The sequence below is a fragment of the Sceloporus undulatus genome, chromosome 1, assembly GCF_019175285.1.
Source record: "Sceloporus undulatus isolate JIND9_A2432 ecotype Alabama chromosome 1, SceUnd_v1.1, whole genome shotgun sequence".
NCBI classification, from domain to species: Eukaryota; Metazoa; Chordata; class Lepidosauria; order Squamata; family Phrynosomatidae; genus Sceloporus; species Sceloporus undulatus.
In genome coordinates, this window is record NC_056522.1 from 29,555,645 (window position 1) to 29,575,198 (window position 19,554).

General features: G+C 40.1%; 1 protein-coding gene across 1 annotated transcript in view; it reads right to left on the minus strand.

Annotated features, from left to right (window-relative positions):
- Nucleotides 1-19,554, minus strand: part of PLEKHH2 (pleckstrin homology, MyTH4 and FERM domain containing H2) — a 133,315-nt gene that overhangs the window by 92,516 nt on the left and 21,245 nt on the right. The window contains exon 3 of the mRNA XM_042468290.1: nucleotides 3,610-3,672. Coding sequence (XP_042324224.1) covers nucleotides 3,610-3,672 — 63 coding nt within the window. The remainder of the gene's footprint in view (nucleotides 1-3,609; nucleotides 3,673-19,554) is intronic.

Here is a 19,554-nt window from a genome sequence, read left to right on the forward strand (position 1 = left end):
TCCTTTTTTTTCTTTTTTCTTTTTTTATGTGTCCTCTCGCTCCTCTAAGGCCAGAAGGATGACGTTGGACGGAGGGAGGGAGGGCTATTCCTCTTCAGGCCCCAATGGCGTTGGGGCCTGTCCTTTCACTCCTCCAGGCCAGAAGATGACAGTTGGAGGAGAGGAGGGGAGGGCTCTTCCCTTTGAGGTCCTGATGGCATTGGGCCTGTCCTTCACTCCCTAAGGACAGAAGATGGACAGTTTGGAAGGAGGGAGGAGCTCTTCCTCTTCAGGCCCGATGTCGTTGGGCTTGTCCTTTCACTCCTCTAAGGCCGGGGTAAGATGACAGTTGGAAGGAGGGAGGGGAGGGCGATTCCTCTTCGAAAAGCCAATGAGGATTGGCTGTCCTTTCATCCCCCTAAAAGGCCAGAAAGATTGACAGTTGGAAGGAGGGAGGGGAGGTCTCTCCTCTTTGGAGCCTGAATGGCATGGCCTGTCATCCTCACATCCCTCTAGGCCAGAAGATGACAGTAATGGAGGAGGGAGGGCTCTCCTCTTAGGCCGAATGGCGATTGGGCTTGTCTTTCACTCCCTCTAAGACCAGAAGATGACAGTTGAAGGAGGGAGGGGAGGGGTTTTTTGGCAATGGCGTTGGGCGTGTCTTCGGTTCTAGGGAAGATGACAGTGGAAGGAGGGAGGGGGGGGGGTTCTCTTAGATGGGTTGGGCTGTTTTATTAGGCAGAATATGACAGTTGAAGGAGGGAGGGGAGGGTTTTTTTGGGCCTGATGTGACATTGGGTGTTGTTCTAAGGCAGAGATGACAGTTGGAAGGACAGGGAGGGTGAGGGTTTTCTTCAGGGGATGGGATTGGGATTGTTTTAATTTAGCAGAGAAGATGAAGTTGGAAGGAGGGAGGGAGGAGGACTCTTCTTCTTCAGGCCCGATGGTTGCATAAGGAAAAAGGAAATTACCTTCACTTAAAGCTCCTTCTCTTGAAAACACAGAAAGGACCCCCAAGCCATTTTTTGGAAATGTGTCGAATTAGCCCTATGAGGACAGTTGTACAAAGCAGAAAAACAATGGTTACACTGAACACCACAACTCTGCTATGTCTCAGTAGTAGGTTGGATAGCAGAATTGGAAATTATATCTTAATTTGGAGACTTCAGCATGGATGTTGTAGTAAGTTATTATATAAGTTTGTAAGGACCTTTTTTCTCCTGAAAAAAAGGACACCATGGTTCAATAAACCAATGGGAAATGTAGTTTTCAAAAGGGAATGAAAAGGTGTGAAACATTTGTTGTGGTGATTATGATGCATTCTCATCTTTCATCTCTCTCTCATACTCTCTACTTCTCTCCGTTCAAGCTATAAAATATTTCTATCCAAGACCTCAAGAGAAAATTCATATTTAAAATTGTTATACACAGAAATCTTACAGAATTGAAAATGTCTCAAAAACAATTTAAATGGAGGAATAGGAAGTAGACATTTTATTTCCCTCTACCATTTATTTCATTTTTACAAAACAAATGAATGGCAACACTCTTATTTAACCTGATCTAGAAGCTGTTGCTCCAAATTCTGTATGATGTCATCCTTCTCTTGTATCAGTATCTCCAAATCTTGACACTTCTTATACAACCTTGTCTCAGACTCACGGTTTGGATATAGCAGCTTTTAGTTTTTCCTCCATAATCTGGACCTAAAGTTTAAAACAAAAACACTACAGTCATCCTCCATATTGCGGCTTGTTTTGATTATTCACAGATTTCATTATATGTTCTCTCTAGGACTGTCTAGGTCCTCCAGTGCAACTCTGTGCTCAACTTTAACTAAAAGTTGCACTGAAAGACCATTTGTAGCTACTCCCAGTGCCATTCTATGGTCAGTGTATGTGGACATTGACACCAGAGTTGCACCTGGAGGACCTAGAGATTCCTAGAGAGGTGTCATCTCAGGTAAAAACAGTGTTTTTGTTATTCGCGGTTTATCCATATTTACGGGGGTATTGTTCCCCTAACCCTAGTTGAATTATGGAGGGACAACTGATATAGAAAATAATATATGATTTACAATACAGCACGCCCGCCCTACATACAAGCAGGTGCCATATGCAGGCATGCCATATTACAAACCGCACTACAATATAGGGAACGGCGCATGTGCTGGTCTATTGAATGGGCTCGAGTTTATTTGGTATTTGCCTTATGTGGGTGGGGGGGGAGGAGTCAGGAATGGATCCCCACGTAAGGCAGGCTGCACTGTACATTTCACTGTATAAAATGATTGAAGTGTTCTATAAAATAGCAAAATCAAAGGTTTTCATATTGGAATTTATATATTTTTGAAATATTTTCCAACTGTGGGTGGTGGTTGAATCTGTGGACAAAGAATCTATGGTTACGAGAGTCACTGTACGCTTTAGATTTGGTTCATCAACAGTTACTAAATCAAACCTCACAGAAATATCATCTAGCCCAGTGCTTCTAAGCCATCTGCGGAGGAAAGAGTCTAGGTCCCCAGTGCAACTCTGTGCTCAGTTTCTCCTAATGTACCAGGGACCAGCACTATATTTGTGCCCCATTCACTAGAACTATTTCTTTCTTTTCTTTCTTAGAAACTTGCTGCAGATTGTTAGACATAGCTGAAGGACCAGCATTGGTCCACAGACCATCACTATCAGTGGCACCAATCTAGCCCACATTTTAACAATATATGTGAGAGAGTATCATGAGGGATGTACTAAAAACAAGATATGTACTACCATCCCTGAATTCACTGTATAGCTCCAAAGACATAGCCTGGTTCCTGTGTGTCACATTCTTCCAAGTTTTTGCCTTCTACCTTTTTAAGACCTCTTCTTTTGTCTGCCCCTGTTTTGATGGCATATGCCGTCTGTCACTCTTCTATCATCTGCCCTATCTAACACTCTTCATCTTTCCTGGGAGTCAAAATCACTTTGACTACAGTAATTCACTTTCATGTTGGGAATAACATCCCATGCCAGACTAATGAGCTTGGCTTTCTACTTTCCACTTTTATGTGCCTCAGAACCCATTCCGATTATTTTTAAAGTTTTAAAATCTTTTAATTGCATTTATTATTTATTGAAGTTGACTTGTTTTAAACTCTGCAAATAGTTTTAGTTGTATTTAATTCTCCCCTTTCTTACATTTTTAATTGTATTGTCTTTTAAACGTGTGACCATTTGAGTCCAAATTTGGGAGAAACACAGGATATAATAAATATACTACTATACTAACACAACAACCACGATGACTTTCCAATTTGTTCATATGTTTGTAAAATGCAAGCACATGTTCACTGCATCAGCATAAGGGGAAAGTGTCTGGAATTGCATGGCAAGCATGTCACACAGATGTCTTGCACATGTGGACTCTCTGCTCTTTGCTTCTATTAACTCCTTCAGCTTTTCCCTCCATTCCCATTTCCTGTATTTTTTGTCTTTTTCGTTTAAGACCTAAAAGTAGGACCTATGCTCCATTTTTGGACTGCTGTGAATGTTATTGAGACAATATTTGTTTGGAAACTGAGTAAATAGAAATAAAATAATGTATATATCTTCAGAACAATTCTACTAACATCATCCCGCATTATGAGCATACCTGCTGAGAAGCCTTTTCTGCTCGACGGTCTGCATCAATAACTTGTTTTTCAAGTTGCTGCATCTATAGGAGACATAAGACCTTGATGCAAGCTTCTTTAGGAGCTATAAAAACATTATCACCAGATCCAAGATAGCTATTACATTATTTCAGTAATCTTCTAATAATTTCTAAAACTAGAAACAGCATTAACCTCATTTTGCAGATAGAAATGGGGGAGATAAGCACCAGTGACTCACATAAGACAACCCAATGGTAGGTGAAGGAAGCATACCTTTTCAGTTATTTCACTATTCTGTTGATAGAAGACTTAGACAGTGGAGGGAATTAACTGATTTTCATCAGGATGATTTGGTTCAGCTGCCCCTCACTCCTGGACTTCTTCCCACAAGCAAGAGCCATCACTTCTTTAACCAGCTCAAAACGGAGTTGAAAACATCCTGTTCAGAGAAGCCTTCCCAGGCATTGCCCTACACATGCGCTTACTATTGATGTTCTGTTTTGTGCCTGTTATCGAACCATTTCCTGTATTGCTATGACTGTATATGCATTTCCTACTTAGGAGTTACAGTGGTGCTCGGGTTACGAAATTTAATCTCGTTCCGCGGCTAATTTCGTAACCCGAAAAACTTCGTAACCCGAATTGCCATAGGCGCTAATTGGGGAAAAAAAGCCGCGGCTCTGCCGCGGCTCCATTAAACAGCGCCGGATGTTTTTCGTAACCGAAAAACTTTCGTAACCCGAAACAATTAAATCCTATGGGATTTTTTGTTATCCCGAAAAATTCGTAACCTGGTTTTGTATCAGGTACCACTGTTGTATTTTCCCTGTAGGAAGATTAACTATCCATTATGAAGCCAAGCCCTCCCCCAGTCCATCTGCCTTGGTCCAGGCCTCGGAGGTGGAGAGGAACTGCTGGACCTCATCCCCTTTCCCTCCACCACTCCCTTTCTTTTAGATTGTAAGCCCAAGGGCAGGGAACCATCTAATTAAAAAGATTGTATGTACAGCGCTGTGTAAATTTACAGCTCTTCTAAATAAAGGTTAATAATAATAATAATAATAATAATAATAAATAATAATAATTTGGCTTGAAATAAGCTGCAGTCCTTACAAAACTGTCACTCTCTGCTCCTTCTATATTTTTAAGACAACACTGAAGTGCTTCTTACAGTATCATGTGTATTTTGGTCCTGAGTCTATATCTGAGCCTCTCATTACAGTATTGGTTTGTTGCTTGTATTTCTGATTTGTTATAAATAAGACTCAAGATCATTTTTGAAAGAGTGAGCTACACTGCAAATTAAAGCCATTTGCCACCACTTAACTGCCATAACTCTATCCTAGAGAATCCTGGGATTTGTAATTTGATGAGACACCAGAGCTTGACAGACCAGTCTGAATACCTCACCAAACTACAAATTCCACATTCTGTAAATAGCATCACGCAGTTAAAAACAGAGGAAACTATTTGAATCGCAATGTAGCTACACACTTAATAATAAAACAAGTTTGTTGCCTACCAACTTTTTCAACCCAGGAGCTCTCATTATCTCAACCACCATACCAATCATCACAGATAGTGGTCTGTTTAATCCAAAAGATCTAGAAGATACAGTGTTGGAGATGTTGTATATTACTACAGCAGAGCAGCCTTCCTTAAGTGTAATGTAAATTTGACTGCAATATGAAACACACTTACCTGGAAGCAAGTCCCAGTGAACTCACAGGGACTTCATTTGAGAGGACTTGAATACAATTGAATGAGGCCAGAAGTCAGATTTGAGAAGCCCTCCATAGACTGTCAAACTGTAACCCCAAGCATTTGCAATGTTGGTCATGGTGAGCTGCTGGGAGTTGCAATTCAACATGGGAGGACCATTCAATTTCCCCACTTGTCCACTCAGCATATATGTAATATGGGAAGGTATGTAAGAAATCCAGTTTTCGTTCCATATGCTCAAAACCTTAAGAAAGTATCATGACAGGATCAATTCTATTTTATCCTATAGCATCCAGGCATTATGATCTCCCATCATTTGTCATAGTTAGCAATCTAGGAAAAGCCATAGATCCTGTGTTCTCCCCTCCTTAGCACCGAATATCTACAGCAATTTTAACATGGTTCAGTTTATTTCTCTCCTGATGTGATTACGTGTGTTCCTAAACCCCACTTCAAAAACTGCAAATTTTTTTTATCCATATAGTTACGCTGTGTTGACTGTGAACAATAAATGCACATCAAGAGCTTAGATGTGGAAAAGATAAGAACAAATCAATCCTAAGCTAAACAGTTTATTGTGATACAACTCAAAAACAGTTATCAGCTAGTTAATAAGAGTAAGCCAAGGTTAAATCACAGCTCCTTGTAAACTGACTGTGTCAAGAAAATATGTTAAGTGTTTGCATGAGCTTGCAGTATGCTTATGTTAGCCAGTTTTTTGGCAACATCTAAAGTTTGATCTTGTAAACTGGAAATGACTTGATGCTCTCATGCATCTTGCTGCTGTGAAAATAACAGAATGTACAAGGCGCTTAAAGTGTGGGCTCATAGCACAAAAGTATGGATGTCTTTATACAGGAACTAACTAATTAATATTCAGTCAGCTAAAAAATTGGTGATGTTTTATCATCGGGTTGCTGAAGGGAACATATTACAGATTTTCCTTCATGGAATAGAAATAGAATGACTTATGTATTTTATTCCCTTCCAGTCCCTTGAGAACAGGATTCTCAAGATGGCTTGCATGATTTAAAAGAAAATATGAAAATACAGCAAGTAATTACAACTTTTCCCTCCAATCCATCTGCCGGTCCAGGCTAGAGGGAGAGAAGACACTGGACTCATCCCTTTCCCCCATCATTCCCTTCTCTTTGTGTCGTGTCTTTGTTGTAAGCCAGGGCAGGGAACTGTCGATTAAAATAATATTGTAAGCCCCCTGAGAGCCATTAGGCTGAGGGCGGGATATAAAACCTCAATAAATAATAAAATGCAATATAAAAACATAATAGGAAAAGGGACCCTCTCTCAACAAATGCTCCTTCCTCAGTAGACAGTCAGTTGTCAAAAGTTTAGCACAATTCCACAACCTGGGAGAAGTCACCAAGAAGGCTTGCTGTGGCACCACACTAAATCTGCCTGTGAAGATGGCAGAACAGAGATAAAAACATCACCTGAAGGCTTACATCCAGTAATTTAAAGATTAGTCTAAAAGCTTTCTCTGGGCCGTACAGACAGGCCAAATAAAGCGCTTCGGGTCACTTTGGAGGTATGCTGTTTAAATGACACATGCATCTTAAGAGGCCAGAAGTTTGCCAAAGCTGCGCTCCAGTTCTTAGGAGACGGCATCTTCCTTGAGGTGCATCAAATCGCATTTCATGATCCCAATTCACACTGTTGTTGAATTATAAAATTTGATACCCCGGGTTGCCATAACTGTCTACCTCCAAACCGGGACAAATGTAAAAAAATGTAGGACAAATGTAGGACAAATTGCCCCCCCCCAAATGTAGGACATATTTTGTAATGGAGGACACGACAACTAAAAAGCAAAAAAAATTAATAAATCAAAAAGCATTAATATAAATGCAGTTCTTGGCATGCTCACAAAATGTAGTACATTTGACATTCTTCCGGATAGAAGTTGGGATGTAGCTTGTGTGGTTGGACTCTGGAGACCAGGGTTCGATTCCCTGCCTATTGGCTGACCTCAAGCTCAAGCAGTCACACTCTCTCAGCTCCTCAGCGGAAAGCCATGGCAAAACTCCTCTGAACAAACCCTGCCAAGCAAACCCAGGATAGGTTTGCTTTAATGTATATCAAGATGAAAGAAAACAACCTGAAGGTATACAACATAAATACAACTGAGTACTGTACCTTTAAGTGCAGTGGAGGGTTCAGCATGGTGTAGTGGCCTAGGACAATGGGAGACCAGGGTTCAAATCCCAGCTCGGCCATGGAAACCCACTGGGTGACTTGGGCAGCAAGTCATACACACTCAGGCTCTCTGGGGAAGCTAAAGGCACCCCCCCCCCGAAGAAAAACTTGCCAAGGTCACCATAAGTTGTAAAGGAGTTGAAGGCACACAAACAACAAACAACAACAACCAACAACACCACCTAATACTAAAGTTCCCAACTAAAGACAGTTTTCATTAAATAAAAATAAAGGCAAAATATGGATAAACTAGGATCAGAGAATATTGCTACAAACCAGGTTGAATCAACATGTTTGCTAGTATTCCAGTTCAATGGGTGTACAATCACGTCTTGAGAAACTTCTCCATCCGCCCTCCACATCTGAGGCTTTGATTTTTTGCAGCTTTGGTTATTCACGGATTTGATTGACATTTCTATCTAGAAATCTCTAGTTCCTCCAGTGTGATTCTACTGGAAGTTGACCATAGATCCATGCCTGAGGACCTAGAGATTCCTCCTAGAGAAAACACTTCTCCAGACATTTGTAGGTTCTCCAGCACAACTGTATGGTCAGCCTCAGGCTGATGTTGACCACAGAATTGAGCTAGAGGACTTACAGATTCCAAGAGTCCACAACAATACGACTTCCAAACACATGGCATAGTTAAAAATTCTTTTGTTTTAAATCTAGGCAAGGTAGGCTCTTCGTTTTAAATCTAGGAAAGGTATGTAACTTACAGAACTCTCTTCCACGTGGTTTATTCAGGGATTTAAAAAGGCCTTGAAACCTATCTCTTCCCTGAAGCCTTGCTCTAAGAAAGTGACCAGCTTGTATGAGTCACAGGTGTTTTTCTCCATTTCCTCATCTAACATATTTAAATGTATTAGGCATCAATTGTTTTGTTCCTTTGTAGGGGTTCAGCCCTAAAGAGCTGTGTATAAATAACTTGGTGCCTATGAAAGGCATTTCATATTACAGTGCCCATATTATGGAATTCTTGAGGCACACTCACCTACAGTCTTGGCCAGTGGCATCCTGTACCAGGGTGCCACCCAGTATGGAGGGAGCTTTGGGGCTGAGATTTCAGGTCGGAGCCAAATGGGCACTCTCCCTCCCTGCCATGTGCCAGGGAGGTGGGTGATGTTCAATAGGTGTCACCACCCACCTCTAACCCCTAATGTCGCTACTAGTCTTAGTTATTATCTTTTGGTTTCAGGTGAAATATGTGCTAATTTCTTGGCTTTTGAGAACACCTGACAGGTTTTTTTAATGTGGTGTGTAAGTGCCCTGTTATCACCATGTTTCAGCTACATTTTGATTTTGCATTGCTGGAATCTAGCATGGACTGCAGAGGCTGCCTTGACCTATGAAACACTAGAGAAGATAATATTTTGAATATGGCACACAGGCCCCAGACGTGTGGATAGCTGAAAACAAAGGGTGAAGGAGCTTGATAGAGGATGAACCACCACCCCACGCTCTGATTTGCTTATGAAAACTGGAAGTCAAAGATGAATTCTTGCCAACAGATCAAACAAGACCTTTTTATCCCATGCTGTGTTCCTGGTTTGTGTTCCCAGTCTGAATCACTCCTGCTTTCTGTGGACCATTTTTCAAGACAGATATTATCCTTCAATCCAATCCTCAAACTCCACTATCCCCTTTCATCTTTTCATTTTGGTTAGATCTGAATGCTGGATGTTACTGTGACTTACTCTTGTGTGTGTGTTCTTTCATATTGATTCCAAATAAATGTTCTTTTAGTTCATACATGCCTAGGATCTCTACCAGAGAGTACTGTACTGGTATAGTTGGTGCTTCCAGACCCAACGTTACCCCTGATTGTACTAGGCAACCTCAAGACCCATTACAATTATTTGACTGTAAAACTGAAGAAAGTCTGCTAAAATGATCGAAGTGGCTGGACAGGTATGAACAGGCAGATTTCATCTAGTTTCTGTAAGGAGAGATTTATATGGATATGATTGTCATATTCCAGCCCCTCAAGTCCAGGCATCTAATTTGCATATAATACAAATTATTATAATTTGTGCAATTATTAATTTGCATTTTGATTATGCAAATCAAAGACATTAATTGTTGCTTTTTTACCACTATGTGTCAGCCTTGGTACTTGTTTTTGTAATAACTACTCTTCTGAGAGAACTAATAAAGTAATATTTATGGTGTTGGACTTGTAACAGTGACATCCAAATTCAGATCCTTGTTTGGTCACAAAATTTACCATGTGACCTTGGCCCATCACTGCCTCTCCACAAATTTACCTTATAATGTTTTTGTGGAGATTAAAAGCAGGACATTGACTGTATGCTGTAACTTTATTATCACTATGTGTGAGACATGACTTATTGGCTAAACACACAGAAAGGGAAAGCAAGCTTGTTTCTTACACAATTATTGGACAAAATTGCAACTGTCCATTTTCCTCCATAACTCTAATCTGACAAGAGCTAGACTTTATAATAACATTTTGGAATTTAGACCAGATGATGGTCTACACAAAAACAGGGTGGCATGCCCAGAAACTAGATTGAATTAAGCCAAACAGTAGATGGCAACCCTACCTGTGGGCATCAACATTCATCTTCTTTTGCCTGGGGATAATATTATCATCCAGTTTGTGTGTAAGACTACAAGCTATAGTTTTCAGTCGGACTAAATAAAGAGAGAGTGAGTTAAGCTTCAAGCTCTAGAAAAACCTGAGAGAGCTGGCTGTTCCACTGAGAGTTTATTTCTAAAGTTTACAGCTTTAAACAGTATTTAAGCGGTGTGACTCCATCTATGCTCAACTTATCTATTTGTAAATAAACATATTAAAATCACTACAGTGGACCCTTGTTATATGCTGGGGTTTGGTTCCAAGATCCACTGTGGATAACAAAAACCGTGGATACTCAAGTCCCATTAAATATAATGACATAGCAAAATGGTGTCCCTTATAAAAAATGGAAAATTAAGGTTTGATATTTGAAATTTATTCTTTTTTTGAACATTTTCAAACCGTGGATGCTTGAATCCGTGTATACAAAAATCTGTGTATAAGAAGGGCCGACTGTACTACATGTTTTTACCCTTTGATTTCCAGATGTTTTAGACTTCAATTCCCAGATTATAGATGTTTTAGACTTCAATTCCCAGATTGACATTATAGCCAATCCTCAGGAATATTGTGGGAATTAAAGTCCAAAACATCTAGACCAAGGGTTTTAAACAACTGTTTAGCATTATATCCAAATAAAGTTCAGAGAGTTCAAAATCATTATGTCCAATAAGAATGCATAGGATGCTTGAATAACCATTGAATAAGCAATATGCATGAATATGAAGTGAAGATGACTCAACTGAAGCTAGGATTCAAAGATATAGCCATGTTAGTCTGGAAAATCAGTATGCAAAGGAATTTTGTAGCACCTTTGATACTGAAAGAGAGAAGCTAGTATCATGAGCTTTGTCTGCTTCCTCAGATACATACCTAGGCTGACCATATTTCCTTGAGACAAAACTGGACATTGGGATGACAAAAACAGGATGATGTTATGTAACATTCTGTATTCATGAAAAGACAACAAAACATTTACTACATGAACCTATTGAGCTAACCATTATTCTTCAGTGATAGAACTCATACAAAAATTTAGGTGGGGGGGGGGGACTGTATTTCACCATGATCATAACATGAATATTTCTCTGATAAACTTATGCAGCAAATTTCAGTCTTACAGCACCTTATCATAAAACTTCTCACATTCCATGATACATTTTTTTTTGACAACCACAATTTCAAACGGGGTTCTTCAAACAATTTAAAAAACATAACAGTGCATTTTTTCTTGAAAAGGGACAAAATTGATATTTACATTGAAAAGACAGAATGGTCTGGAAATATGGGGGGGGGAGGTACTTTCCCATTCAAAATGGTATGTATGGCCAGCCTATACATACTTCAGATGCATCTGAGGACGTAGACTCAAGTGTATGAAAGCTCATGTTACCAACTTCTCTCCTTGAGTAACTCTCAAAGGTGCTACAAAATCACTTTGCATACTAAATTGAAGCTATCATACTATTGATATATCATGAGAACAAGTGGCTCACTGAAAAAGACAGTAATGTTTGGTAAAATGGAAGGCAGTAGGAAAAGAGGGAGATCACACCACAGATGGATTGTTTCAATAAAGGACTCCATTGCCTTGTGTTTGGAAGACCTAAGTAGGGCAGTTGATAACTGAGGTTCTTGGATGTCTCTCAATCATTGGGTCATCATACTACAAAATCAACATGATGACAAACATCAACAAAGAATGGGGTTACAGCCCATTAAGTTAGAATGTATGAGAATTTAAAACTAGGAATCTCTTAGCACATTACAAGATTTCATAAGACTGTGGATTTATTATACTTCAAAACTGTTTAGTGACCTGTGGACATACTGGCTTTACAAATTGACCTGATTTTGAAAAATTATTCATAATATTACTGCAATAACAAATACAGTATTCAACTATATTTTATTTCACAAAACTGCAGTTTTTCATTATGGCCTGCATTATTTTTTGTATCTCCACTATTATGCTGACATGGGTATCTTAAGGTTTGTTGATATCAATTGCAGTGACTCCCTTCAGCCCTAAGTTTTCTTTTAAATGTTATCACATTTTCTGTTCAATTTCTGTTCAGTTCAAGGATGAGCAACATTTTTTCCCCGAGGCTACATTCCCTTGAGTAAATTGTGGGGGAGAGCCTGCATGCCTGTGGTGGGCTGTTGAGAGCTGGAATTGGCTGCATTTCCAGGCCTTCCCAAGACTCTGCTTGGCACAAAAAGCTGATACATACCAATGCTATACGATAACATTGATTGGTGGTAAATGATGCAGCAGGTGGATTATGTCAGAGAAAGCATTTTAGTTCCTGCAGTTTCCGCAAGCAACTATTTCTACCTGTGGCTGATATTCCACATCCCAGTGGTTAACTAACAGGGTCCTGAGTCCCTGTGGAAGATGGACTCCCATGGCCTACATAGTTCAGAAATCAACAAAGGGAAATCAACAAAGTGCACAGGTGTAACACATCTCCCATTCTAATAATTATGAGAACTGTATAAGCTACTTGCTCAAAGAAAAGTGTATTCCCTCATCTGTTCACATCCATAAACTCTTCCCAGCCTTCAACTTCTAGGCCAACAAAAACTACAGGTTGAATCTCTCAAATCTAGAATACCAAAATCCTCCAAAATCCAAGACTTTTTTATGGATTGCTGAGATAATGACACCTTGCCTTTCTGATGATCCATTGTACACAAATTTTGTTAAATGCACAAAATTATTAAAAATATTATGTGCAAATTACCTTCAGGCCACATGTATGCTGTGTATAAAAATTAATTTCATGTTTAGACTTGGGTCTCATCTATAAAAAAATCTTATTTTGTATATGCAAATATTTGAAAATAGTAATAACAATAAAAAGCCAAAATCCAAAACACCTCTGGTCCCAAGCATCTCAGAAAAGGGAGACTCAACCTCTAACAAGCAGGGTCTACTATATACATTTAACCCTTTCTATACCACTGAGCAGCTGTTAATATTTGGTTATGATGGATCTGTCTGTGGCTAAGACCATGCTCACTACATGGGTTTTGCCACAATGAAAAATGGACTGGGTATGCTGTCATTTTCCATTGCATATTATTCTCCCTTGCCTTCACCCAAAGACTGATATCTTCTTTCATCCACTTTGGCTCCAACAGAAGGATTAATTGAAATACTCTACAGAAGATCTCCTGTTGTGAATTCAGTTGTTCAGTATATTTACCTTTTGTTAAAAATGATTTCCTCCAAGACTTAATGTTGCCACTCTGTCATATATAACTATTTTATCTGAATCTCAGTCTGTACCATAGCACATCTTTTATAGTAAAACTTTTTTGGAACTTTAATTGGCTGAGTTTTACCTACACAGCACCTAACATTTTTTCCTAGATATAGCAGTGTGAAGACCTCTTCAGAAATTCAATGTGTTCTGTCTTTAGATGCATCTACACTGTAGAAATAATGCAGTTTGACACCATGGCAAACACTTTAACTGCCATGCATCCTGGGATTCTATAGCATCCTGGGATTCTTAGCTTTGTGAGGCATTAGCACTTTTTGACAGAAAAAGCTAAAGAACTTGTAAAACTATAAATTTCAGGATTCCATTGTATGGAGCACTTAAAGTGGTGTCAAACTGCATTATTTCTACAGTGTAGATCAATGATTCCCAAAGTGGGGGGTACGCTCCCCCCTGGAGTTGATGGAAAGATCCAGGGTGGTGATGAAGGAAAATGGGGGTGGTGAGGGAAAGGGGAGCTACAGGGGGGTGATTCAGTCAAAGTATTGGTGCGCAAGAAAGACAAGGGGAACCAACATCCTTTAGGACCATGGTGAGGATGAGGATTTCATGAAACTTCTTTTCAGGATCCCTTAAAACCAGAGTGCAGCCTCACTGATTGTTTTGTGTGATGCCTGCAGAAGCTCACTCTCCCTTAACTATGTCTTTTGCTAGCAGTGGCAGGTTGGGAAACTCTCAGGTGGCTTGGGCACAGGGTGTTGCTTCTGTGGCTCAGAGCAGCACTATTTTGGGATCGACTGGAGCAAGGAATCAGAGCACCTGCTGGTGGGGGGAGAAGTGATGGCATAAGGAGCTTTCAGATTTGGGACCATGCTTAAGTTTTGTGAGCTTTGCCAGGACTAGTTTGACAGGTTGTGCTGCTGCTCCTGATTTCTTTCATCTGACAGGCCATCAGAAGAGGTATAGAATCATAGAATCATAGAGTTGGAAGAGACCGCAAGGGCCATCCAGTCCAACCCCCTGCCATGCAGGAAATCCAGATCAAAGCATCGTCGACAGATGGCCATCCAGCCTCTGTTTGAAGACCTCCAAGGAGGGAGACTCCACTACACTCCGAGGAAGTGTGTTCCACTGTCGAACAGCCCTTACTGTCAGGAAATTCCTCCTAATGTTGAGGTGGAATCTCTTTTCCTGCAGCTTGCATCCATTGCTCCGGGTCCTAGTCTCTGGAGCAGCAGAAAACAAGTTTGCTCCCTCCTCAATATGACATCCCTTCAAGTATTTAAATAGGGCTATCATATCACCTCTTAACCTTCTCTTCTCCAGGCTAAACATCCCCAGCTCCCTGAGTCGTTCCTCATAGGGCAAGGTTTCCAGACCTTTCACCATTTTAGTCGTCCTCCTTTGGACACGCTCCAGTTTCTCAATGTCCTTTTTGAATTGTGGCGCCCAGAACTGGACACAATATTCCAGGTGGGGCCTGACCAGAGCAGAATATAGTGGCACTATTACTTCCCTGGATCTAGATACGATACTTCTATTGATGCAGCCTAAAATCGCATTGGCCTTGTTAGCTGCCGCATCACACTGTTGACTCATGTTCAACTTGTGGTCTACTTGGACGCCTAGATCCCTTTCACATGTTGTCTCCTTAAGCCAGGTGTCCCCCATCCTATATCTGTGCATTTCATTTTTTCGCCCTAAGTGCAGTACCTTACATTTCTCCCTGTTGAAGTTCATTCTGTTAGCTCTGGCCCAGCTTTCTAGTCTATTCAGGTCATTTTGAATTTTGATCCTGTCCTCTGGAGTATTAGCTATTCCTCCTACTTTAGTGTCATCTGCAAATTTGATAAGTATTCCCCCCATTTTTTCCTCCATGTCATTGATAAAGATGTTGAACAGTACTGGGCCAAGGACAGAGCCCTGTGGGACCCCACTGGTTACTTCTCTCCAGGATGAAAAGGTGCCATTGTTGAGCACCCTTTGGGTTCGGCCGGTCAACCAATTACAAATCCACTTAACAGGTAGACACCTCAAGTGTGTGTGTGTGTGTGTGTGGGAGACACTTCAAGCTGTGTGGTCAAGACATGTCTCATGGGAAGGAGGAGGAACATCCATGATTGATTCTTGGAAAGAGTTTTTCACCTTGGAGTGGCTCCTGTAGCTAACATCTCTCCGTTTTCCCATCCATGCCTGTCTCCAATACAGAATATGTGGCTTCTGGAAACCCTCTACATGCTCATTAGCTGTGCCATTCTCTGTCCCAATAAAGGATTGAGAGTCCTTCCTCCTCAGGGAAAAGTCTCTCCCTTTGCATCTGGTCACCTTGGGAGGAGCAGCTGGCTGACCGAGAGGCTTCTTGCCTACCCTGGCCTTCACATAGGAGTGCGAGGCTGCTTGGTTGCTGCTCCTAAGGAGATCAGGTACACAGGAAGCAGTGACTAAGTCAGATTGTTTTGTATTTGCAGTAGAACAGTAGACCTAATAGCAAAAATATACACATGCAAGGGACTAAGTAGTAGACTAAGAGGGAAGGGGGCGGTAGCCAAAAAAAGCTTGGGGACCACAAGTGTAGATGCACCCCTCAAAATTAGCCTGTGGCAACACAAAAGATACACCCTCAATTCCAAAAGGAATTACTTTACTACTGTTACTAGAGTTTAAATTTCATTGTCTTTTGTCTCAGTCCCCACATGACCAAGGGAGGAGTGACCTCTGCCTGCTTTGAGTTCTTTCCAGACCAACTGAACTACAGCAGAGACAACATCTGATATAAAAAATGTAGGCGTGTGACGCAACACCATCATTTCCCCCCCTTCTATGATTTTTAAAACATTTTTTTGCCTGACGAAGAAGCCAGTGGAGCTTCAAATGTTCATATGGTGTGTTTTGTACAATTTGGCTGACCAATAACAGCATCACCCTTTTGTGGATTTCTGATATGTATGTCTTGATAGAAACCTGGAGACTAGGGTTTGATTCCCAATTTGGCCATGAAACCCACTGGGTGACCTTAGGCAAGTCACATGCTCTCAACCTCAGGGAAGGCAATAGCAAGCCTCCTCTGAACAAATCTTGCCAAGAAAACCCCATGAGAAGTTCGCCTTAAGAGTCACCATATGTCAGAAATTTGAAGGCACACAACACACGCACACACTTCTTGTTGCTTTTCTTGCCAATCATCCAACAAAAGCACTAAAATACTTTGGAACTATTTTGTTTGTTAGGTTGAACTGTATTAATTTCTACTGTATATCAAATGCAAGCTATTTTTATCTAGCAGACAACACCCAGAAATGGTAATGAATGTCACAAAACTGTGTTTCTTATCTTTGTTGAATCCTTTAATAATTACATTTCATTCTAAACTTTAACCTATAAACATGACATTATAGGGTTCCTATGTTTATTCGGTAAAAATGATTTTACTATAAAAAAATGAGTTTACTTTAAAAAAAATCTGGCATGAAGTGCTGTTTCTACCTCATCATGTATCTGCATCAATAAATATTCTAAAAAACATCTAGTTCCAAAAATAATTATGCCTCACCAAAGCGCTTTATTTTCTGATACTGAATGAACTGCAACAATCATCCATCTCTTTTGTAGGGAAAATAATTAAATTTAGCACAACAAGATCACTAAAATAACTTAAAAGGTGGAAAACCTAATACTTTCAAAAGTTTATCAAATGTGCTTCTGTTCTCAGAAAAGTGAGAAAACTTGCAGCAATTGTTCCCTTGAATAAGAAATAACACAGAAGTTTTGCAATGGCCCAATACCGATAATCAGTGTGCCAAATGATACATTTTCTAGCTTTTTTATTTCATTGTCTGCCATACATTCTAATATTTGATAAAGGCTGGGACTTTATCAACGTTTTCCACACCTATCAGTTGAATGCTGGGCTTGCTCTCCCACAAGACTAGGGGAATTCACTGTCTCAGGTAATACAGGTTATAGAGCCTTATTAGCCTTGATTTCTGCTGTGGAAAATTTCCTTTCAGAATATAATAAAATCCAAAATTCACAAAAGAGTGATACATTTACTGGACCAACCAAAATGCACAAAATGTATGATGCAAGCTTTCAAAGCTCCACTGGCTTCTTCACCAGGCAAACGTGTTAAAAATCAAACGAAAGAAAGAAAGATGATTATTTTGAACTCGTTGTTGTTGTTGTTATGTGCCCTTGAGTCGACTCTGTGGATGAGACACCTCCAAGAACCCCTATCTTCCACTTTTCTTAGTTCCTGCAAGCTCATGTCTATGTCCCTCCTCCCCCCCCCCCCACCGATTGAGTCCGTCCCTCTGGCATGAGGTCTTTTCCTCCTCCTCCTTCTTATACCTTCTACCTTTCCTAGCATTTTTGTCTTTTCCAGTGAGCCATGTCTTCTCGTTATATGGCCAAAGTATGTCAGCCTCAATTCTCTGGCTTTATCTGTTCCCAGGCCCATCTGTTTGTCTTTTTGGCTGTCCACAGTATTGTAAGCACTCTTCTCCAGCACCACATCTCAAATGAGTTGATTTCCTTCTATCTGCTTCCTTTACTGTCCAGCTCTCACATCCATACATGGTGATGGAGAATACGATGGTTTGAATGATTCTAACGTTTGTGCTCAATTGTATATCTTTTCTCTTCAGTAGCTTTTCTAGTTCATTCATAGCTGCCCCTTCCATTTCTAATCTTTTTCTTATTCAACCATTCCAATCAGTGTTTGGTCCTAAGTACGGAAATTCTTTAACTAATTTAATTTCCTCATTGTCTAGATAGTATTTCTTCTATGGTTATTATTTTGGTTTTCTTTATGTTCAGCATTAATCCTGCCTGTGCATTTTCATCTTTGACCTTCCTTAGTAACCATTCCAAGTCTGTGATGTCTTCCGCCATTATTATGGTATCATCAGGGTACCTTAGGTTGTTGATATCCTTCCTCCTGTCTTCATTCCTCCTTCTTCTGATTCTACCTCTTTTTTTGTTATGATGTTTTCTGCATACAAGTTGAACAAGTATGGTGATTGAATGCAGCCTTGTCTGACATATTGCCTATTGGGAACCACTCTGTTTCTCCAAACTTAGTTGTGACAGTAGCCTCTTGTCCTTGGTACAGATTTTTATTTTTATTTTTTAACTCATAGGCCTACATTTTGTCAAGATGTTGTTATAGTTGTTCTCAGTTAAGATGGTACAGAGGGATATCCATGCAGGCAGAGGTCGTTCCTCCTCCTTGGTCATGTGAGCTCTACGACACAATGAGTTGTAAAGTCCAAGAAATAAAATTTAAACTCCATTAATGACACAAAAAGAAATGTCCTTTGACATCCAGGAGAGTAACTGACAAGGCTTTTCTGACAACCATTCTCTATTTTCCTCTGAGTGATAAAGAGAATAGGTGTACATGCTATGGAAAGGTGTACATGCTTCAGAACGTTCCTGGCATACCTCTACACAAAGTTGGCCGAATCCTAATTTCTGGCTCTGAATGGGTCCTCTCTTTGTGCCAACCACTGTCAGAGAGGTGGTCTGTGAGAGTGCTGGAATAAAACTCCAAGTGAGCTAAATAAGGTGAAGTCAGACAGGATAGGATACCATTTCAGATGTACAAGCAGATGTCTGATGAATTAGCAGCTAAAGCAGCAGAACAGAAGTGATTTAAATTTTTGAATAATGTTGCATTAAAGATACAAAGCAGATTGCCAAAAAGTAAAGACAAATATGCCAAAGTTCAACTGCTCCAGAACACCAGTTAATTATTAAGCAAACATTTTTCTCCAAATTTAGTCATAAGACTTTTCCAAAGTTAGGATATAGTATAAACATGTCCATTAACATTCTCTCTCTCTCTCTCTCTCTCTCTCTCTCTTTCCCTCTCCTACTCACAAGACACTTTCCCTTCACCAATACAGTTCTTTTTGTTTATATAAGTTCTCATCATTTCCTGTTTTTAGATACCTCCTTCAGCAAATAACTGTTACTGGTCAAACTGTAAAAGCTCAAAAGGAGTGAAATGCATCCTTTTAAAAGTGCAAAAATGGCAATTTTGTCATATTTGACAGCAAACCTGTTTGCACCAAATACCAGATTTGCCATTATGAAAAAGGACCAGCTGGGAAATGTGTCATTATTTTGAGGGGGGAGCACTGAGTAGCTTTCTATAATGCCCCCATAATTTCTAT